Source organism: Plectropomus leopardus, chromosome 12 (genome assembly GCF_026936395.1).
Source record: "Plectropomus leopardus strain MGB_pleo_1.0 chromosome 12, ASM2693639v1, whole genome shotgun sequence".
Taxonomy (NCBI): Eukaryota; Metazoa; Chordata; class Actinopteri; order Perciformes; family Serranidae; genus Plectropomus; species Plectropomus leopardus.
Window position 1 is genome coordinate 3,066,755 of NC_142187.1, and position 24,389 is coordinate 3,091,143.

At 39.3% G+C, this 24,389-nt stretch overlaps 1 protein-coding gene across 4 annotated transcripts in view; it reads right to left on the reverse strand.

The window, feature by feature from the left end:
- Nucleotides 1-1,181: 1,181 nt before the first annotated feature.
- LOC121951121 (casein kinase I-like) overlaps nt 1,182-24,389 on the reverse strand; it is a 29,473-nt gene continuing 6,265 nt past the window's right edge. The window contains exons 2-12 of one of the 4 annotated variants that reach the window (XM_088085053.1): nt 19,858-20,974; nt 19,529-19,598; nt 18,448-18,596; nt 18,111-18,345; nt 16,243-16,328; nt 16,020-16,104; nt 15,705-15,850; nt 14,454-14,534; nt 9,038-9,139; nt 3,339-3,445; nt 1,182-2,305 (exon numbers count right to left, since the gene is read on the reverse strand). In XM_088085053.1, the coding sequence (XP_087941179.1) occupies nt 2,251-2,305; nt 3,339-3,445; nt 9,038-9,139; nt 14,454-14,534; nt 15,705-15,850; nt 16,020-16,104; nt 16,243-16,328; nt 18,111-18,345; nt 18,448-18,596; nt 19,529-19,598; nt 19,858-20,145 (1,404 nt within the window). In that variant the 5' untranslated portion in view covers nt 20,146-20,974 and the 3' untranslated portion in view covers nt 1,182-2,250. Of the gene's footprint in view, nt 2,306-3,338; nt 3,446-9,037; nt 9,140-14,453; nt 14,535-15,704; nt 15,854-16,019; nt 16,105-16,242; nt 16,329-18,110; nt 18,346-18,447; nt 18,597-19,528; nt 19,599-19,857; nt 20,975-24,389 lie in introns of all 4 variants that reach the window. The other 3 variants (XM_088085052.1, XM_042497348.2, XM_042497347.2) reach the window with 3 other exon arrangements.

The following is a 24,389-nucleotide window of genomic DNA, read 5'->3' on the forward strand; positions in this document are numbered from 1 at the left end:
TTTTTGTTGTCTCCTTGCACAGCTTGTTATCATGTTATCATGTTAATGTGCTGTGTGTTTGTTCTGACCTGCTGAGGGACCGCAGATGCGAATTCGCTCCAAATTATGATCTGGTACGATGCATCAAACGGTAACATTTATGTTTGAAACTCTACATAGTCCGTTTTTACATAAAATGAAATAAATAAATATATATTTTTTATATTTACGCTCCATAAAGGATACTTAGGTAATGATGTGCTTATTTTCATCTTGTATCGTTTTCAGCGTCACTAGTTACAGGGCTCTAGATGGCAGTGTCAGTCAGTTGGATTATAATAAAACATCTGGATAACCACTGGAAGGATGAATTCAACCCTTTTCTGGACAGCTGATGGCATTCATGTCTTTCCATAAATTGCTGTTTCATTATGTATTCCAGTAAAGCACTCACTAACAGCCGTTTCCAAAAAGGGCTGTGGCTTTCCCACTTAAATGGACAGTTTGGATCTTTTGAAGTGGGGTTAATTATCCAAAGTCAGTGTTTTACCCACAGTCGATGTCAGTCACCATTATCCCCGCATAAAGAAGCAGGCAGGAGTTCTGACACAAAAGCTGAGCTATGTACTGCTGTGGACAAGCAAAATGCATTTAAGGCACCTAAAACATGATACAGTTGAATTATATGCTATATTTTAATATTTTCACCCTATTTTTACCTTAATGTCAGACTGTAATTTCCGACGGAAAACTGAAGCCGTTCAGTCGCTCTCTTCAAAGCCAGACTCCACTGACAAAAAACAAAAACAGTCATTTTACTTCACAGAACACAGGAGCTGCTGGGGGGTGCCAACTGACATCATTTCTATGTAATACACTGAATATGGAAAAGTTCTTCATTAAACCTCACTGAACTATCCCCTGAAGCTCGGCAGACTCTTCAGCCTACAAACACAAAATAATGAGAAAGGTACAAATACTCTAAGAAATCTGCACCCCATTTTATCCTAAAGAAATTTCCATTCTGGTAATTTGCAATTTGTGAGGGAACCGCAATCAAAACATGAAGCAACTAACAAGACTTTTCTCATAAAACTGAAGAATCAAGCCTTTCTCCGTCCCATGTAAGGGATGACCAAACTAAATAACACACTCCAACAAAGGCAATAACATCCCTAAAACACTGGAAAAAATGTTCATGATTCCCTTAAATAAAGATCAGCTTTTATTTTGTTTGGTGTTTTTTTTTTTAATGGAGTTATCCGACCTTCCGTCCTCCAACCCAGAGAGAAAGAGGGGGAAAAAAACAACAGAAAATTAAAAATACAAGTTTAAAAAAAAAAAAAAAACATTTTGAGGAACACACTCCAAGCTACGAAAAACACAAACTTTTGGAACTCAAAAAGACAGAAAAAAACACAGGTTCCAAAATGTAGACAGTCTTTTTTTTTTAGTTACAAATTAAAACAGGAGAAAGCATAGTTTTTCACATAAACATCTTATTCAACTTTTGATTCTGGTGGTTGTGAGGTTTTTTCCTCTGAGGGTGAATGTGTCTGAGAAGCACATAGAGCCCAGTCCGCTGCAGAAAATAGACAGAGCCCCTCACAGTGTACTTCCTTTGACCTGGGGGGAATAAAAACTTTATAGACTATATGTGAGAGCTGCATCTTTTTGTCCGTGAAGTCTGTTTCTGATGAGAACGCGTGCAGCGTGTCTGTGTATAGTTTGAGTGCCTGTGTGGTCGGACAGTCTCGATGCGTCTCGTCCTTTTGTTCTCCTCTCTTCGGTATCTCCTCAGAAATGTTCTTCTCTCTCCTCTGAACCAGTCAGTAAGGAACAAAAAAACAAAAATATAGAGAACCAGCCAGTCTGCCAAGTGATCCAGCTGAGTCCAGTCTGTAGGTTTGTCTTTTACAGTAAACTGTTTGTTTGTGGTCACGAGTTTCCAACAGCAGTTTGTGTTGATCCAGTTTCTGTTCAGTTTGTGACCATAAATACGTGAGGACTCCTCCGCTGGTTCAGCTAGTCCACAGTTAAAGCTCCGAGGTGGAACTTGTTACTGTGTCTTTGTGGTTCCAGAGCGTTAGAAACCAGTAGATCAGCTTTAGCTAAGCCACCCACGGTAAACTACAGGACCTCCAGCAGCAGAGGAGGAGGGTCAGAGGGGGACTGAGTGAGGAGCACAGAGAGGGCTATATGAAGAGGGCTAGAGGAAAAGAGAGAGAAAAAAACAAAAGGAGAGCAAGGTTTCTCTCTTGTCTCTCGCTTTCATTTGTGTCTCTGGAGAGCTTTCCTCTTCCTCCTCTTGAAGAAACAGCAGCACCTGCAACACACACACACACACACACACCGTCATTAACAGACTTCAGATACAGCTTTCTTTTTCATTCATTATTATCGATTTTAACCCTTCGGAGCTGTTTGGTGCATTTTAGGCACTTTTTGTTCTTCATTTTTCGATCATTTTGTCTGTGTTCATGCGTATGGCATATATTTTGGCAAGACTGTTTATCTTTGTTTATTATGTGAATTTCCAGCTCAGCTCCTACAATCTAAATCTAAATCTAAGTCTAAAATACACTGTGGTGACTGTTGTTACATTCATACTGTTAAGTACAAAAAAATGTGCCACTGCAACCCATTTATACTGCAGTTTTTGATCCCACAGCCATCAAAGCATAAACACATGCACTATTATTTCTGGGTGTCATTCAGGGCTTTTACCTTGGAATTAGTCTATTTTACTTTCTTCCACCTGGTGACATCATTTTTTTTTACCATATTTGGCATATGGAGTAAATACATGCTATTTCCACTAGGTGCACTGTCACAATCAATGTTGCTGCTAATCAATGACATATCCCAGACTGTCATCATAATAATAAAAAATATTGAGTTTGCATGTATTATATTAAAAATATTTCATCTTTTTATGTTTATTTCAACTAAAAACATAGTGGCATCATGACAAAAACCTGGCATTTAAAGGGTTAAAATTCTTAAAATTAATGAATATTTGATATTCATGATTAGGACTGATGATGGTTGAAAAATAAACTCAGTGAAAGTAGAAAACCATATTAATGTACAGTGTTTTTTATAGCCTGATTTTGAAACAAAGAACAGTTTTGTTTCCAAAGTGTATTTTAGACTGACTGTAGGAGCTGAGCTGGAAATTCTGAGATTAAACAAAGATAAACAATCTTGCCAAAATGTATGCCATATGCATGAACACAGACAAAATCATCAAAAAATGAAAAGTGCGTGAAATGCGCCAAATAGTCCCTAAGGATTAACGTTGTGTGTGTGTGTGTGTGTGTGTGTGTGTGTGTGTGTGTGTGTGTGTGTGTCCTTACTTGGTGTCATCAGCCACTTCCACCTCTGCGTTGGCTGTGATGGGTGCGTTTGAGTGTCCTGCAGTCGGGTCGTCTGTATTCAGCTCCCCGTTGGTTGAACTCATCACCTGGAGATGAGATATCAAACACAAGAGGGGTGAGTGTAGGTGTACCAAAGCCCAGTCTTAGAGGGACAAATTATGAGACTTTCATTACGTCCACACTAAGGCGGGTATATCTGAAAACGCTGTTTGTATGTGAAATGAATTCACAGGAGTATTTTCAGGTCATTTTGAAAGCTCTTTTTCTACACTGACACAACAAATCAATAGAAAAACAAATCAAAGACGTCTTCTTCCTTTAACTTGGCACTTAAAGCCGAACAGAGAGACAAAAATCCACCTGCATCCTGCTCTTCATCCTCACAAAAGAGTTTTCAAATGTAGCCAGCTTAATGTGGACGTGGTCTGAACAGTCCAGAAGAGCTGTGGCAACCAGGGAAGCTTATCATATGTAGAGAAACAGCCACTGTCAACATTTACTCTACTGCCATGCAAAATAGCGGCACCTCTGCTTTATGACTTACAACAGAAAGCAATGACTTCATTGTGGCCCTGAGATATATATATATATATATATACATTTTACTTGACTCCTAACAGCAGCAGCTCTGACATCACATAAGCATTTCACCCATTTTTCCTTTTTAAGATTTCCAATCGCCTCAGAGCACATAACATGACTGTACTGTGTTTTTTAATCACATTTGCAAAATTATCTCAGTCTCACCTACTGAATGCCAATACCAAGGAGGCTCATGATGCTTTATAGTGATTTATAGTGCTGTTTATGTTCCTTGTGTTGTCAGTTGGGTTGTCCTTGATTTTGTGCAGGACTACAAATAGAAATTAGTGACTTGCTAAATCTAGTGTAACCATCTTGTCATTATTCTATGAATAAATGACTGATGTCATTGCACACTGTCCCTTGATAAATAAATAAAATAAGAAATGAAAAGCTGTATTACAAGAGGCCATTTGGTGCTCCAATAGAAACTCACAAAAAAAAAAGTGCCAATGCATCTGTCAATCAGCAGTGGAAGAGCTGAGATCTTAACTTAGAATCAGCAATACTCCAGTGTGTAAGTAAAAATCTTAAATAGCAAAAAAGCATGAGCATCGAAATGTACATTAAACACCAAAGCTAATGTGCAAATGTCACTTATACTACCGAGTATCTTAGCAAAAATTTTAAAAAGACACTTCTATAAAACCTATGGGGTGTTAAAAAGCAGTATGTTTTGAAGATGGCATTATGGCAACAAAATCATTACTTTACTACTATCTACGCTCAGCGCTACTGTATATTCATATTATGAATCTCATTAGGCAGGTTTCCACTGACCCCTAAGCTGCGCAAACTGAAATAGCAAATATAAACTATGCTTTATGGAAACATGAAAAAAATTTTTAAAAATCAAACAACCCAAACCTCCCATTTATCACAAATACGTTTTTCCGCTCACATGAGGTGGTATTTCAGGTGATTCGAAAAAGCCATATTTCTCAAATCTGCAATGGAAACACTTTTTGGGCTTTGTGCTTGTCAGCAGGAACTGGCTCCCTCAATAACACAAAAGGTGTTATTGGATCAAATAACTTCAAAAGTTGAGCAGATCATCTGGAAGTTTTGAATCCACAATTGAAAAAAAATACTAAAACGGTCAAAGAAGTGGACTGTTTTAGTGGATGGCTACACAGATCATTACATCTGTCCCACGGACAACATTTTGGGCCAAATACACAAGAAACGTCTGCTGGAAGAAGATCAGCTCCGCACTCAAGATTTCTGGTAAGAGGGCTATGATACAGTGCTGTTTATGGTTGCTAAGCAAACCTCAGATGCAACCTGCCTCTGTGCTGTTGAAAGTTGGCACAAAGTGGACATTGGAATAGCATTCAGCGCCCGACTTCGCGTTTTCCAGGTGGTTACAGATGTTACATGTGTACGGGCCCATAGCCTTTTCAGTGCTGTGTTTTGTAAATCTTTGTTTTTTTTAATAAGCCGATTTATCTTTGGCAATATTTTTGGACTAATGTTAATTTGCATTTTCATACTTACTCAGACTTATTTTAATTCATAAAAAATCTTAATCTTCATCTTAATTGTGTATTTTTTGTTTTGGGCTGAACTGTCCCTTTAAGGTCAGCTGACATACAGTTAGGTCCAGAAGTATTTGGACAATGAGAGAGTTTTTATTATTTTGCCTTTCCACATCACCGCAATGGATTTGAAATAAAACAATTAAGCTGTAATGCAAGTGTACACTTATCTTTATTTTAAGGGGTTTCACAAAAATATGCCATGTACCAATTAGCAATTACAGCCATTTAAATCATAGTACCTCCATTCTCAGGGGTTCAAAAGTATTTGGACAGTGTACGACAGTGTGGACATAACTTTAAATTTAACCATAAGTTTTAGTATTTAGATGAAAATCCTTTGCAGGAAATGACTGCCCAAAGTCTGCAGCCCATGGACATAACCAAAATTGTTTCCTCCCTGGAGGAAACAATTTGATGCTATGCCAGGCTTTCACTGCAGCCATCCTCAAGTGCTGTTTGTTTGTGCGTCTTTCTGCCTTCAATTTTGTTTTCAGTAACTGGAAAGCATGCTCTATTGGGTTGAGGTCAGGTGACTGACTTGGCCATTGGAGAATATTCCATTTTTTTGCCTTCAAAAAATCTCGAGTTGCTTTTGCTGTATGTTTAGGGTCATTATCATTCTGCACCGTGAAGCACCGCCCTATCAGTTTTCTAGCATTTGGTTGAATATGAGCACAGAGTATAGCCCTAGATACCTCAGAATTCATCTCGCTACTTCTGTCAGCAGTCACATCATCAATGAACACTAGTGAGCCCGTTCCATTGGCAGCCATACAGGCCCATTCCATGACACTGCCTCCACCATGTTTGACACATGATGTAGTGTGCTTTGGGTCATGAGCTTCTCCTTTCCTTCTCCATACTTTTCTCTTCTCATCATTCTGATATAAGTTTATTTTTGTTTCATCTGTCCAAAGAATCCAATTCCACAACATTTGAGGCTTTTTTAGATGTTTTCTGGCAAAGTCTAATCTGGCTTTTCGGTTCTTGGATGTTACCAGTGGTTTGCACCTTGTGGTAAATCCTCTGTATTTACATTCATGAAAGCGTCTCTTGACGGTAGATTTTGACAATGATGCGTCTACCGTCTCCAGAGTATTCCTGACCTCTGTTGATGTTGTGAAGGGGTTTTTCTTCACCAAGGAAAGGATTCTGCGATCATCCGCTTTCGTTGATTTTTGTGGTCTTCCAGGCCTTTTGATGTTGTTAAGCTCACCAGTGCTTTGTTTCTTTTTAAGAATATACCAAACTGTTGATTTAGCCACACTTAATTTGTGCTATCACTCTTACAGTCTTGTGTTGTTCTTTCAGCCTAATGATGGCGTCCTTCATTTGCATAGAGATCTCCTTGGACTTCATATTGGTAGCTCCAGTCAAACTGCTGCCGAATGCCAAAACACTACGTAATATCAACTCCAGACCTTTTATATGCTTCATGTCATGTCTTGAGGTAACCAGGGAATGGACCACACCTGACCAATTAACTTTTTGTCAGTCAATTGTCCAAATACTTTTGATCCCTTGAAAATGATGGCATTCTGCTACAAATGGCTTAAGTCCTACATAGTAAATGCCATATTTTTGTGAAATATCTCAAAATAAAGCTTCAGGTCTACACTTCTATCAGGTATTGATTGTTTTATTTCAACTCCATTGTGGTTGTGTACAAATGCAAAATTATAAAAAAAAACTTTTGGACCTAACTGTAGGAGAACTACCCTGTGCCTCAGAATGCCTTAATTCCTGATGTTTTGACATGGATTATATTATATGTAAATTCTTAATTAAAATCCACTTTGCAACACCACATTTAACTCTGCACTGTGGTTGATCCTGTGCAAAGTCACTGCATGTTGCTCTAAGGACCACCAGTTCAAAACCACACAATTACATTAGCAACAGCATTGAACTACATTTGGAGACCTGGCTCTAGTGTGCATGCCACTAACCTGATGAAAGGCCAAATGTAATTTACTTTACGGAACTCCTACATCACTTGCAGAGATGATATATATATAATGGGTACACTGGTTCTTATGATCTCAGCAAAAACTACCAGGTTAACTTATTCTAGTTGTTGCTACAAACACAGAATGAAACCCAGCCTCTTCCACAGTTCGTATGTTCATATGATATCAAAGTAATTAAAGTTATTGTGTTAGTCTGACTGAAACTGGACCTTTAAAATGCATGTAAACATGTTAGTCTGACTGAAATCGGTGTAAGTCGAATTTCTCAAAATCAGACGAACACAACCCATAATTTGACTGAAAGTCCAGCTATTCTGTCATGTAAACACCTCAGTCTGACTTTAACTGGACTAAATTATCTGCGTGTGCTCCTTGTCGCCACGCTGTCGTCCCTCTGTGGTTAGGGATAGAGACTGTTCAATATACAGTATATGAGGGGAAGGGCTACTGCAAAACAGGTCAGGCATTAAAAAAATGTAAGCACTGATAAGGGACTTGTGTTTTTAAATTTGGCTTAGGTGAGGGACATACAACTTATAAAGGTAGTATTTTATATATTTTTTAAAATAAAAAAAAAGTCACACCCCAGTACAGTTCCTTAGCAATGTCCTGCTGTGAACAGGGCCGCAGCAAACATATTTTGACAAACTAAAGAATTCAACACAAGTTTAAGTGTTCACTATATTTGAATCTTGTCTCCGCTTTAGCTTCCACAACAGCTGATGGAGGCAGCGGTCTAGCAGCAGCTCTGCCTTTCAGTGAAGTAAAATGACTGTTTTCCTCACTGGAGTCTGGAGTTTTTGATATAACAGCTTCAAATTCCTGTCGGTAAGCGCTGTCTTACAGAAAGGTAAAGCAATGAAAATATTCTAAATATAGGGTAGGCTACACTTAAAATAATATTTTTTTAGTGGGCTTAAAACTAATCAATGTAGGCAGTTTGCTCCGTGTTGTTTGATTATATGTACATGACCAACAGTTTTCTACTCCAAAGTTGTTGTAAATAAACAGTTATGATTGTAATTCGGTCTATATCATAAAATAATATAGGTCTACAGCAATTAGCTGAAAGAGGGCATATCTCCACCTGCCACGGAGGAGTCAGACATATTTCTGTCAATAAATGGATTCTCTCCCGGTACTTGTATACTGGGACAAGGACAGTAGTCCAGTAAAATAACCTAATAGAACAATGACTGTAGTTCAACTAAACTGTGCATGTAAATGTACTGAGTGTCACTGACCAGCTCAAAAAAGAAGCCAACATCATGTGGTCTTTACAGTCTGCTCTGATAAAAGAGAAGCCAGGCCCCAACCCTCGGTCTCCTCAAAGAAAGTCTTCATTATCTTAATGTAAAAGAAGTGTAATATACTCTAACTCATACTGTACAAACCTAACATGGATGCATTAAGGTTTTTATTTGTAATTTCTATTACAATGGTCTCATGTGAGGGAATGATTGAGGTTGTGAGGAGACAGACTTTTGGTCAGCCCTGCTGTAAAGACAGAGATCATGCAGGCAGACAGATAGACAGTAAGGCAGACAGACAAGAAGCCAGCAGAGCTAACCCTTCCTCCCAGTACCTGGACGGACCCGCCCAGCCTATCAGCAGTGAGATGGGAGCCCAGCAGCTCTCGATTGGTCACTGGAGTGGGCTGCGACTCACTGCCTTTCCCCTCTGGAGACTAGAGGAGACAGGGAGCCGATCGCAGGGAGACGAGAAAGGGGGAGGAGAAGGAGAAGGAGGAGATGGAGGTGATGGAGAAGGGAAAAGGTGAGAAGCACGAGTGAAATGGAAGAGGAGGATCACCATGGTAAGAGGAAGGGACAGGGTGGAACAGAGAGAAAAGGAGAAGGGAAAGCAGTAAGGCGAGGGAGAAGGTGGGTAGACGAGCAGATGGAGGATAGGAGTGGCGAGGTGAGGAGAAAGAAGAATGAGGAAAGAGTGAAAAAGGAAAGAAAAAAGACACAGTGAGTTCAGAGTCAGTATTTGCTGGAGGAGCAACAGGAGAGTGAGCACTCAAGTGTGCAGTACAGTGAGAGTGCACAGGAGTGTGCGCACGTTTGGAAGCCCCATGCAAAAGAGGAAGGAGGCGTCTATTTTCTGTTGCCTTCACATCACCTGCCTCAAACCTGTTTTGGGGATTATGAACACAGTGCAAACTAACTACTGCCTCTGTAAATCTAGACTGATGTGCATTTTTTTGTACATGTAAAAGACAGGCTGGACTATACAGACTCCTCACCATGAAATATGCAAAGATACTGGCTGGAAACCGGGTACAGAAGGGATTATAAGTGTCAGGTCAATAAGTATTCAAAGGCAGAAAAAAAATCAGAATTACTATCATGCAGTTTCATGCCTCTGCGCGCCAGTCAAGTTGCACTCACAGTTTAATTCTGTATCTGTGAAAACATAAATGCTTCACACACATCTTTCCCCCGACAGCACAGAAGATCCATACAGCCAGCACAGTGTCACCAATTCAGTACCTGACCAAATGTCTCATGGTGTTTTCTTAAATGATTGTGTTGTTAACTCTACGGCTCGCTTTAGTATTACACACACTTACACCGCTCTGAGCACAAAATGCGCTTTTTAAAATCAAGTTCTATAAAATATTACACATCAATATGATTTTCTACTTTAATCAAATTAATATTATTCACCAACATTAGTCCTAAATGTTAAATATTCATTAATTTTCAGAATTTGAACACTTAAAATGCCAGGTTTTTGGCATGATGCCACTATGTTTTTAATTATTTTCAGCAACATTGACTGTGACAGTGCACCTTGTGGAAATAGCATGTATTTTCTCAATATGCCAAATATGTTAAACATTACATCATCAGGTGAAAAAAAATGAAAAATTCTAAGGCAAAAGCCCAGAATGACACCCAGAAATAATAACGCATGTTTTAATATGTGATGGCTGTGGGATCAAAGATGGCCGTTTGAATGGGTTTCAATGGTGATTTTTTTGCAGTTAATAGTCCAAATGTAACAATTTGGTTTACACAGTGTATTTCAGACATATTGTAGGAGCTGAGCTGGAAACTCCAAGATTTAACAAAAATACACAATATTGCCAAAATGTATGCCATATGCATGAACACAGCCAAAATGATCAGTAAATTATGAATGAAAAGCATGTAAAATGCACCAAACATACCCTAAGCTTGTGGAGGCATAAAAATATAAGGAAACTCTTGTTAAATGGCTGTTTATCCAGAAAAACATGTATGTTGAGTATATTAATCTGCAGAGTGTGCAGAGTGTTGCATGCCGCAAATATTCCACATTCCAAAATGCTGAATGTGGTTTGACAGTAGTTAAAGTTTGGAGCAGCACACCACATAGCTTGTGCAATCTTGTTTTTATCATTTTAGAAATATTTCAAAAATAATGATCTATCTTTATTTAAAGACACAAAAAACATTTCACACACCTTCCTCTCATCAAGTTTGGATAAATACAAAATACAAAGCATTGTGCCTCTTTTCCTCTCCTCACAGACTATTTACCTGAAACTCAAATGTGACTGGTCAACACTACTTGGACTCACACTTCTACTTGAAATTATAACTACAAACAAAAACTAGAATCCTTCCAATACCACAATTTGGTATCATTGCCTACAGATTCATTCACATGCTGATATGTTCATAAAGATTGGGCCCGACTTGCTCTTTTTTGGTTTTCAATCAGCAACAGTTGTGTACAGTACCTGGTACTTTTTTTGGTATCATCTCAGCCGAAGTTTCAAAAAAGCTGAGCCGATACTTAAGGGTGGAGTTAAAACAGCGCAGACCTGGGGTGGCCTCTAGCTCACCTGCTAGAGAGTGTGCCCCATATATGCTGAGGCCTTTGCAGCAGCCCAGGTTCGATTCCAGCCTGTGGCCCTTTGCTGCGAGTCACTCCCTTCTCTCTCCCACATTTCCTGTCATTCTATAGCTGTCCTATCAATCTGGGCTGCATCTAACCATTATTTTTTATCTATTAATCTATCGATTCTTTTTGTGATTAATTGATTAATCTATCAATTTTTTTTTATTGATCTAACTATTATTTTTTTTATTACTCGATTAATATAACAACAAATTTACAGAAAATAACATTTTAAAACTTGTCTTACACTGCAGGGCATCATTCCCAAACAAAAACCAGCCCAGTCTTAACTGGTAATCTGTGTTTTACAGCCTGATATAAAGTCTCTCCGAAATAAAATTAATGCAAGAGCTTGTTCCAAGGAAAAGGTATGCAGAGCAATCTACATTTAGCAATTAAACAGCAAAATTAAAACAATGTAAAATTCAAGTCACTTAACAAAACAGTTACTCTTTGATACAGTAAACAAACCTGAAATCTAGCAGTCCAACAAAACATCTTACAGTAAAATTACTGCAATTTGAATAACAGTATAACTTTTCTCTAACATAAATAATAATAACCAGTACATTCTTTCTGCATCAGAATAGTCCAGCCTTAACTGGGCCTTCAGGCATATCGCTGCCTGCTGATATGAGTGCTGTATTTGCATAATTACAAGCACATATTCCACTTATTTATGAAGTTGTAAAAGCTACTGCACAGCTGACAACCCCATCCTGTAAATGTTTCAAAATAAAATGCATTGTATCAGCAACTGATGGCATTCTGTTCAGACACACAGCCAGAGGGTTTTTGTTTTGAAAGGGAAGCAAGGAAGTTGTGGTAAAACAAACATGACAGAGTAACATTAAAGTGCGGTACAAAGTGGTATAAAGTCAACAACCCGAGCTTCACGCGTAAAAACAGCGAGCCACCGTTTCTGTAGATGTGCTGCAGCTGACGCGCAGCTCAGACGCGCCTGACGGGCGCTGCTCGGGCGAGCAGTGTGCATGCTCTTACTAGATACACGAGCGCCGAGACAAAAAAACAACACGCTCGGCGCTGCTCACGCTCTCATGACACGGGCTGTGTGAAACGGTGCGACGCATCGACGCACGTTACATGAATCGACGTATTCACGTAATCGGTCACGTCGATTACGTCGACGCGTCGCCCCAGCCCTACTATCAATAAAATAACCTGTAAAATACTGATAAGTTGGTGAGAATCATCACTAGTGTGACACAAGACATCCTGCATAAACCCGCAATTTTAAATAGCTGTGCTTCCATCAATAGCGACTACAATTTTTGATTCACTTGACCCAAATTTAATAAACGGCAAACAGCAAAATTACGTAGTACACTATGCTGCACAATTGACAGTGCAGACCTCCATTCGTTTGACTGTTGAGAAAAAGAATCAGCAAGTGCATCAAAGAAGTTGTCACTGAAGTTTCACATGGTGCTGCTGACAGTCTCCTGAGAATCCCACCTACACTGAGGGGCACAATCCACAGTGGAAACAAGACAGAGAAAAGCACCTTGTTCTAAACATGAGCTGAGTTGAACTGAACCAAACCATGCAGTGGAAGTGGCACTTGACATAAGAGTGCAGTAATGTTATTAAAACTGTACGCACTTTCCTTAACCAAATATTGGTAAAATTAACAATCAATTCATTATTTGGAAAACGTTAAAACTTTGCTCATTTTAAACAATAACAAATGTATTTTTTCCTTAATCAAAGCTCAAAGCATCATATTGCATTTACTTTGAGGTCACTGCAAAGCCTTTTGATTAATAAATTACATTTCACAAATTGGAATAAATTCTTAACAACCAATTAATCAATCATCAATTAATCTTCATCACACTGTGCGCGAAAACACAACAGATGACATAAAAGACTAACATAACTGCCTACAGCTTTGCCTCGAGAAAAAAAAAAAGAAAAGTGTTATGTATCTGCAGGCAGAGTCCGAAATTAACACCCGCCAAGCACCAAATGTGGACAGATTACAGTTTGGTGTGGAAATCTCAGAAGAATGTCTGCCACACTGGCATGTAAATGTTTGTACCAAAATAGTTGTGTAATCAAGAAATAAATAAATACATTTATGCTGAGGGTCTGTATGGCATTTTGATGTTATTGACTGTCACACTGCTTCTGTCCTCTACTGTTTGTCTGTCAGAGACGGCTTTGACACACAGTAACAGGAACTTCATGATGCATTCAGGTGCACCTCGAAAACTCAATAATCTATACTCAAGTGGCCTTGAAGGTTCCTTAAAATGGGAGAGCATAGAAAGCTCCGCCTGCTTGATGCTCGTGTGGAAAACACTGATCTGTGGCTTTTTTGGTGGGTATACAGTAAAGTATAGCCCTGCCCAGAGGTGGCTGCATGCTGTAAATTGTCCACAAAGGGCTTAGTGATGCTTTGGATACTGTGGAAATGAAATCCACTCGGTCTGACAACAGCTGCCACCCTCCCTGAAGCAAACCAACTTCTCACAGCCACCTGCTGACTCTACAAGGGGCAACCGACACTCATTGTTCCCCAAACTCCTCTGTTATCAGTGTTAAAAATCATTACTGTCTACTGTGACTTAATTATGTAAAATGGTAAAACATGACAAAGGCCAACCAATACTTTACACAAGCGTACAACTTTACAATTAACTACCGAGGTACAAAAAATATTAAACCTAATAAGGACATCCTTCTTGTATTTTGTTTTTTGACAAAGAAACCAAGCAAGTTAATCCTGCAACATGACCAACCAGCAGAAGGAGCTACCAAGACAGAGACAAGAGCAGAGGGAGCAGCACTGTGACAGAGAGCTGCTGTGTGTGTGTGTGTGTGTGTGTGTGTGTGTGTGTGTGTGTGTGTGTGTGTGTGTGTGTGTGTGTGTGTGTCACATACATTGAGTAAAACACAGGATGAGTTTTTCATTTGACATACACATACATATATAGTACATTGACTTATACAAATATGCAGGTTTTAGGCTTATACTGACAGTTTGGCATATATTGACAGAATCTATTCCAAATATTTAGACTCGACTAAAGATCACATGAACACTGACATGTTGCATATTAGTTCAGGATGAGTGTGTGTACCTGGTTTTTGGTCTGCGGTGCTTTCTCTCTGTTGCTCGTCTGAAGTGGAGTCTCACTGGCCACTGGACCAATAGGAGTGGGCTAATAAGACAGAGAGTGGGGTCAACATGGGATACAAGTAAGGACAAACACAGTCAGTTACATTTTGTTATGTGGACTTGATTACTGATCTCATGGATAAGTCCCCTTTTTAATTGAATGTGTATTACTAGTAATCAAACAGTTCAGTTCAACTGTCAGTCACCTCGGGCAAATTTAAGCTAAACCTCCAAAAAAAATGGCCAAACAAAAGGTGGGCTTTAGACAGAAGCTTTCTAGACAGGTGGGAGGCAGAGTATCTGTTCGAAAATATAAAGGACAGACCTGGTTTCATTGAAGAAAATTAATATTATTTTTTGGTTGTTTTGTTGTTGGCCTGTGAAAAAAGGTTTCCATTGAAAATGAACTCAAAAGGTTACATATAGAGAGAGGGACATAAGAATTATTTTGTTTTATTTTATTTATTTAAATAAAAATAAGAAACAAATGCCACTGATGTGTCTTTTATTTGAAATTTGATTTCTCTTGTGTTTATAATATTAATAAGGTTTGCTTGTTCGAGATTCAACGTTTAAGCAAAACTTAGGTTTGTTTCCCTGTGAAAAAGTTCATCATTATATATCTGAAGAGAAGGGATAACATGCTAAACTGTAGTCAGTTCTTCAATAAATATCAAGTCTGGCCCGTGACTTTGTCACAGTTTTTAATTTTGGCCCACTGTGTATCTGAGTTTGACACCCCTGCCCGTGCTCAAGGGGGGAATGAATAGTAAAAACAAAATATACAATAAAAAAATAACAACATTAGTATTGGTTTTTCAATTCTTGGTATTTTAAACAACGGTATAGGTCCAGAATTTACAAATCGGTGCATCCCTAATTATTATTATGCTAAATGTTGTAGCATCGTGTACCACTTAAATTTCAAACCTTGCTGGTGAACTCAAAACTCACATCATTTTAACTTCAACACTGTTTTCTGCAGACAGTTTACAAAGGAACTTCAACATGGAGAAGGAAGTATCTCTGACTTTCGGAAGTTAAGAGAAATCAATATTGTGACTATCAGTTCCTGTTTGCACAGTAGATCATATGATTTTAAGTCACAGTTGAACTGACTTCTCAGCATTGACCCTGCCCTAAACCCAGAAGCAAGTTCAGCTCAGACAGCTTTTTGTGTGTGTGCAGCACAATACAGCCCCTCCACACTAACCAGTGGCTTTCCAGTCCAGTCGTACTGGTAGTCAAAGATGTATCCGTTTCTGTCAAAGAGGTCTGTGAAGAGTTTCCTCAGGTAGTCATAATCTGGCTTCTCGAAGAAGTCCAGCCGACGCACGTACCGCAGGTAGGTGGCCATCTCTTCTGTTGCATACACACAGGCACACAAACACACACACAAGCATCGAACCCACGCACGCACAGATACACATACACAGAGACACACAAGATCTGATCAACATATGCTAGCCTGATCAGATAAGCAACAGCTGCACAGAGACACTTTTTGTAGAAGTGTGTGTATACAAACCTGGGAAGCTTTCACAGAGGACCTCTATTGGTGTGTCTCTCTTTGTGTCTCCGATCTTCTGATAACGTTCTTTCAGGGTGTCAGCCTAAAGAAGACAGACATGGAGGAATTCATTCATAACAGGGGATGGAAAAAAACAGGAAGACAGAGGTGATGAAGGTGGAAAAAACCCAAATGACTGGACTGATGAACATGTTGCATGGCTGGTCAACTGCATCCTCACCTTGAGTCCCTGCCATGGTAGGCTGCCTCGCAGAAAGTACATGAACATGTGGCCGAGAGCTTCCAGGTCATCCCGCCTGCTTTGCTCTGAAACACAGAATAAGTAGAATAACCACCACTCCACAAACCTGTCAAGTTGCAGTTAATATCCATGTCTGTCCAAACTCATATGTAGCCATAAAAGTTGACAATGCCTAAAATATAGATGTTGCTGAAAAGAAACTTCAAATTCTTAAAGTTTTACACACACCTTCCCCATGGCAGCACAGAAAGTCTCTACAATCAGCACAATACCAAGGTGTACACCCAAGATTAGTGCCACCAATTCCATATATGACCAAATGTTTCCCCTTCTGTTCTTGAGTTAAGATGTTCCATAAAAGTGTTTTTGCAGAATATTATGATGTCACATAAAAGTTAACCTTTGAGCTTTTGAAAAGAAAAAATAGAAAAATCTCATAACTTCATCATTTTATTCTATTAGACATTTGTGCAAAATTTTGTCATAACTACCATAAGTTCTTAAGTTATGGCTAAAAATGTGATTTCGAGCGTCACAGTGACCTTTGACCACTAAAATCTAATCAGTTCATCTATGATTCCAAATTGCACCAAATTGGAAAAAATCTACTTGGAAAAAAGTAGGGAAGGACATACAACCCAGCGCAGAAACACAACAACAAAAACTAATCTTGACTCTTTATCATAACAAATGTAACCTCTCATTCCAAAGAATTCAAGTGCTCTTGTGGTATAAGAAAGTAAAAATATGGGGCGTTGGCGGCTCAGTAGATAGAGCAGGCGCCCCATGTATAGAGGCTTAGCCCTCACTGCAGCGGTGGCAGGTACGCCTCGGCCCTTTGACGCATGTTGTCTCTCTCCCTTTCACATGTACATTCTGTCCTATCAAATAAAGGTGAAAAAAAGCCCAAACTATATCTTGAAAGGAAACACAAAAAAAAGAAAGTAAAAATATTTTTTTTACACGAATTTCATGATGTAAAGTCCACATTCTAAACTCCAAACTGTTCGACTCTATGTATATATGTCAGTGCTGGCCTTGCAAGGCTCAGGGTGGATTTAAATCATTAGATGCCGTTGGTGCTATATTTCGACCTATTTGATAAATTTGGCTAGAAATGTCAATATTTACACCAGCACTTGTGTGTTTCATCACACTACAGTCATGTCATTCAGCTGACAGCTGAATAACCTTTTTAGTTTGCTGTACCCAGTTTAACAGCCTATAGTTTTGATCCACTTATCTTTTCAGTTATTTGTTCATCAAATAAATCAAACATTTTCTGATTTTGGCTTCTTAAATAGAAAAACAAAAATAAATACAAAAAGCTCTGATAATTTTTTTCTGTCTTTGGCCTTTGTAATGCGCCTCTTTCTTGCTACTGTTTCTGCCTCAACCTCTTCTCTCTCCTTCACACGGGGACAGCTGGCATGTACTGTTTCATTGTTTACTGATGCCTGTGACACACATTGGGCACACTGTAAAGACAGGAAACAGTGTAGATAACAGGTGCTGTTCCTCCTAGCAGATGTGACAAAACTGCAGCTTTTGTGGAGAGTTAACGCGCATCGAGATGCCCCTGATGTGTGGGACTTTCCAGAGAAAAGAACACACACTGACTTGATGCAGATTCTACTACACTCATCAGAATAGTTGTATGTAGTTGTAACCATCTAACTAAAGGCAGAGTCAACATAAGAAAATGTAGAAAGCATTTTCTCATTAAAGTGAAAATACCAAAAAATCAAAAATGAAATGAGCTGAGGTTCTGTTAATGCTCCTACAGGGCCTAAGACGTCTATGGCTGAAGGGGAGGAATGGATGTATAGCACGAGGGAGCAGCTCACCTTTCCCCAGATGTGTATTGATGCTCATATATCTAGCAGTTCCAGTCAGACTTTTGTGTTCTCTGTATGGGATGTGTTTTTTGGTCTCTGGGTCTATGTATTCTTTCGCCAGGCCAAAGTCTATGATGTGGATGGTGTGTTGCCGTTTGGAGCCAGGTCGGCCCACCAGGAAGTTCTCCGGCTTCACGTCTCGATAGATCAGGCTTCTGGTATGGACAAACTCCATACGGGTTATCTAAAAGAAAGGACATAGAGAAAAAGGCTGAGCTAAGTAATCCAACAATGACAGTGTTTTTGAAATTTAAAAAAAAATGAGGCTTTTATGTGTTTGTCTTACCAGTTGAATAGCTATCATGAGTACAGTCTTTAGAGAGAAGGTTCGGTCACAGAGGTCAAACAGATCTTCTAAGCTGGGACCCAGCAGCTCCAGAACCATTGCATTGTATTTACCACACGGTCCAAAGTAAAACACCTGGGGGACGCCCTCTGGATGGACAGAAAGAGACAGAGGAGGCTCATTTATGTAGAGAAACCAGACAGTGATCGAATATCGACCATCACTGCATTCATTATGAGACATACGTAACTGCAGTTCCTACAGACGGTGGACGAACTGTGCAGAGAGGACTGAGAGCAGCTGAAGGCCACCATGCTGAATTTTATCCTGATACACTCAGCACGCAGTACCACACTGAGCTCAACATCAAGTTTATGGTACAGATATCCTTCAACAGCAATAGAAGTCTCAAGTCAAGACCAACAAGTCCCACATGAAGTCCAAGTTCTTAGCTTCAGGTCAAAAACAAGTCACTGTGTTCCTTACATCAAAATAGGCTGTAAAAAATGAAGTGTAAACTCTGCTGTGCAGACACAAAGGACTTAAGCTGCTGCTCTGCTAACTTGTTGATTTCACTACACAACACACATTATCCCAGTTTAGACCCAGCATCAACATGCAAATTGGGTGATCTGATCACAACTGGTTGAATGATTGGATTGGAAATGCATGAGAAAAGGTAAAATATTCCCTGAGAGGCTCATCTGCCAGTTTTTGCAAAAGATGACAGCCTATCATTTCTTATGTAAATACTTTAACCTCTCTGGGCCCCATCTGATTCTCATTGCAACTTATTTCTTGGAGTAGGCATCTTCACTGTCTTTCCTATGGTGTTTTTCTCCCTGTTCATAAAAAAAAGGGTTTTGCTGGTGCCAAGGCATAACGAGCATTTTAAATGGCACAACAATTTGCAGAAAATGAAGAGATTATGGCAGTTCTCTTTGAGAAGTTATGCTAAAGAACACAATTCAGAAAGTCTATACTTTTTAGTTGGCACTGGTGGTAATGGTCCAAACCCCTCCATCAAAACTCATCTGTTTCTCACAGTACAAAGCCTGACAAAGGAGGCAGTAGTTCTCACCTGAACTTCCCAGCTGTTTGTAGAAGCGATATTCTAGATGAAGCTGGGGCGCCCGCGACTTGATGGGCTCCTACAAAAGAAGATTATGTTGGAATTACAGTAAATCTTTGTCATAAATCAGAGGTAGTAAAATTCACAAAATACAGCACATACTTCTTTGACAATACTGTCAAATAAATACAGATGTACAATGTGGCAGACTTCTGTCCTTTTTAACTGCAAATAATTTTATTCAGCGATATGGACTAATGATTGTCCTTCCCGCTAGTCCACAAAGTCCATGTGCTGTTCTACAATACTACAGATATATACAGAGAAATTATGTTTACCAGTTTGATGGCCACATATTCATTGGTGTAGAGGTTCTTTCCAAGTCGCAGCTCTCCAAAGTTCCCACAGCCGATCTTCTTACCGACCCGGAAGTTTGGTCCAACCATCAGAACCCCGGAGTTGGAGCTGGCACCTCGGCCACCATGCCCTGATCGACTTCCTGTTTTTCCAGGCATCCTCTTCCCCTCCTCTGTCTCCGGCTTCCCTCCACCTCCACCACCACCTCCTCCTCCACCACCACCTCCACCTCCACCTCCTCCCCCTACTCCTCGCTTGTCAAAGTCCATCAGTTTGTGGTAGCCTGGCCTCTCCACGGTTAAGCCGATTCCATGCAACCGAAACAACTACCAAAACAACTGCCTGGCGGCTTGACTGTCAGACGTTTGAGTGGTCTCCGCTGGGCCAAAATGTGAATCAAATTGGGCTTGGGGTTTGAATTTAAAGAGGGCAGGGACTGAGCTGGACTGGGACAGATGTGAGAAAGGAAGGAAAAGAAGCAGAAATCATAAAGGACTAGAGAGTAGGCAGCGCTAAATAGTTCTTAGTGTTATAAAAAAGTGATGGGGCTGATGAGAATGACAAAAAGCACAAGCTGATGATTGGGTGGACAGATGACTAAATGACAGAAATTAAAAGATGACGGGGTAAGAGGGCACCACTACCAGCTGGTTTATACCCCCTTGTAGGGGCCAGAGATGGCGATGAAGGGGGAGAGGATAATGGCCTGATCAGTCACCATACACGGCTAGCCATATGCTAACATGCTACATGAGACTGGGAAGCTATGCTAGCTTCAGGCTCACACATACCAGTCCACCATGACAACAGCCTACTGGTAGCACAACACCCATGCACCCAATCCCAGTGCACTTTGACAGCAGCTGAGTTTGGTTTGAATTTAGCAGAAAACTAGCTCAGAGGTCCAACTTTTTTTTACATCTGACCACTGGGTATGACTAAATACTCTGGGCGTGATTTATTGCCATAGGTCTTATTTGTTTATAAAGCACTTGTACTTATCCACTGTTACACAGAAGGTTGGTCCCCTAAAACAGCAGGTAAAGTTTTGGCCTTTGGGTTTGACGAATGCTGTGTCCCAAAGTTTCAACGCACCACCTAAAAAGACATATGGAAAATAAGATTCGATTAGATTCAAATGACTTGATGAAAGCTCAACCATATTTCAATATTTGACCCTTAGGGACTGTTTGATGCATTTTACGTGCTTTTCATTCTTCATTTTTTGATCATTTTGTCTGTGTTCATGCATATGGCATACATTTAGGCAAGACTGTGTATTTTCATTTAATCTTGGAATTTTCAGCTCAGCTCCAACAGGCTCCAACTAAGCTGTTACATTCATACCGTTAAGTGCAAAAAATGCTCCATTGAAACCGATTCAAATTGCAATTTTTGATCCCACAGCCATCTAAGCAGAAAAGCAGAAAACAATCAATGAAAGTAGAAAATAATATTAATGTCTAATATTTTTAAAGCTTGATTTTGAAAAGCGCATTTTGTGCACAGAGCAGTACAAGTGTATGTAATATTAAAGCAGACACAAAGGGTTAATCACAGTGCCTTCAGGCAACACAGAGCCATCATTTAAGTTTAAATATACACATATCTTTTAAAATTGATCACAGCACCCAACTGACAGTATTTAGCCTTTCTGACAGAAAACCAAGATGGTCAAATGAACTGCACTTGTTACAGCGCTTTTCTAGTGTTCTGACCACTCACACTGTGCTTTTACACTGCATGTCACATTCACACACTGGTAGCCGAGGCTACCGTACAAGGTGCCACCTGCTACTCAGTAACCATTTTTACTCACTCACACTCCAATGGCACAGCATCAGAAGCAATTTGAGGTACAGTATCTTGTCCAAGTATACTTTGACATGTTGACTGGAGGAGTAAGGAATCGAACCACTAACCTTACCCTTAGAGCACAACCCCCTCTACCTCTCATTCACAGCCACAGACAGGACATGTTCTCTAGTGTTTCTTATTTCCACTTCCAATAATAACACTCATCCTTCCTTCTCTCCTCTCCGTTTTCCTTTTATATCCAATATATCCCTTCTCCTCTACTCATAATGTAACAAACTGGTAAATGACAATGCATGAGTTTCTATTTATTTATTTATTAGCATTTTAGTTATGCAGGTAGAGGATGATGCATATTCTTGTTTTATAAGTAAAAAAAAAACTGCCCAAAGTATTCTAACTTTTCTGTTGGCCCAAAGGTACCCTCCCACTGAACGCTCATTATTGGTTTCTAAAAACATACCTTTCTGAGTCTGCAATTCAGGTATATTACTTAAGTTACATGCATGTTTAAACTGCAATACCTATGGTATTTGTTGGCCAACAGCATGTGTGTGTTTTGTGGGGTGGGGGTAGATTTTGGTTTTATTGTATAAAGCACTTTGTGTTACAGTTCATCTGTATGTAAAGTGCTATACAAATAAAGTCTGATTGATTGATTTATTCAAATGAATAAGCACAAAACATCAACCCTAAGTTGTATTTTTCTTCTTCTGCATGAATATAATATTCATTGAAAAGCATTGTATTTTAGGTGTCCATCTCCTGATGGCCATCAGGATAAGAGTGTGCATAATATGATGTTAATTTTACAACAGAAGAGTTGCGATGGTCTCTAAAATTAGGAAGGGAAATAAAGTGGATATATTGATATCAGTTGTCAGCCAGATGGGTTGTTTTTATATCAGCATATCAGATATCTGCAAAAAATCCAATATCATGCATTCCTCTTCTATGGTTTTACTCTGCAGAACTGTAACTTAGCTTCAGAATAACAGTTCACTTCCAGCAGGGTTCCTGACCACTTCTTTGCTGGTGATGATAACAACATGAGAGAAGGATAACAGTGAGGAGGAGGAGGAGGCAATGTCTGAGACAGTGGACAATGCTGAGTATGTCAAAGCATCTCCTATTATGTAATTAACAAGAATAACATGACCCCTGAGCTGCTGTGAGCAAGGGCAACAGGTTAGCTACAAACATCAACACAATGATCCAATTCTTATATGTGGATTTTTTTCTGTGTTTGCTAAATTTCTGTAAACATATTAACGACTCTGATATAGTCAACTGTTATTTACTTTTATCTCTATAGGGACACTTCAAATTACCACATAAATATCATACAACTGTGATCTGAAAAACAACTTTGCAGTTCTATTAAAGTCAAGTCAAATAATGATGCTGTGACTCCATCAAACCACTCTAGATGCGCCCCGCGCAGAATTTATTTGTAGCCAAAAACAGTTGCTAATTGGATGTGGAAAAAAAGGTTGACGCCAATACCAATCTATGAACTCAGTGGATTTCTAAACTATGTGCGACAACAACCTCAGCTACAGTGCAGCTGCGTCAGCTCATTGCCTGAGAACTTGTTGATGTGGGAAACATGCTCAGCTGATTCTCTCTAATGAGAGAATTAGTCTTTGAAACTTAGCAAACAGGTTTGTAAGAGTTGCTAGAATCAGATTCCATAATAAATTTTAACAGCATGTCACCCTGACTCAAGTTAGACCTGTGCCTGTAATTACATCCACTGTAGCAGGTCAACACTGTTGTTTCCCTTCCACAGAGGCCTCTGTCAGATTGGGCAACTCACAGCAAAAATCAATGCTATTGGAAGGGCTATATATGAGAAAGGATTAGGCCAAAGGGAGAGACAACATCACTCCCACACACTATCCTTGGCCTGAGCTAAAAGAAGAGTTTGCAACTCTTGCATGAATTCAATCAAAAAGACTGAGGTCTTCTCTCAAATGTTAGTATGGGAAATAGTCTTTGGTGAAAATGTACTTGCTGTACTGAAGCTAGTCATTAAGCAATTTTCAATTTTCATGCTTGCCCCTGTGCCCAATATCTTTCAACAAACTCTAAAGTGACAAATTATTGCCCAAGTTTGACTTCCCTTCTTATATTAATCAAATCATACAATTAATTGGGAAATATGCAATAAAATAGCTTAGTATCTAAAATAGCTTGGCGTGTTTTAGGTACAGATAAAATACCATATGGAGGCTTTAAACTAGGGCTGGATATTGTCAAGAACCTCACAATTCAATTCAATTTCGATTCTTTGCGTGATGATCCGATTAGATTTCGATATGATTCGATATTGATCCAGTTGCTCTGATATCGATTCAGTTGTGTGTTGATGTCAGAAATACCAGATAATTCATTCGAATACCTTCTGATATGTGTTCAATAAAGCGTGCATTATCTGTAATGATTTAGAACAAACTGACACCAAAACTTATTTTACCATTACATAATTATTTATTAAATAAAAATTAAAACAAATAAATTTAAAAATCAGAAAAGTGTGCATTTTTATCTGAGCCGAACTTAACAAAAGTAATAAACATTTGCGCAGGATTTGTCAACCTGCATTTGTTTGTGATCCACAGCTTTAGCGTTACCAACAGGTTGCAAAACATCTGCGTGTTGTCGGCTCAAATTATTCATCGTATTGTTGCAGTGT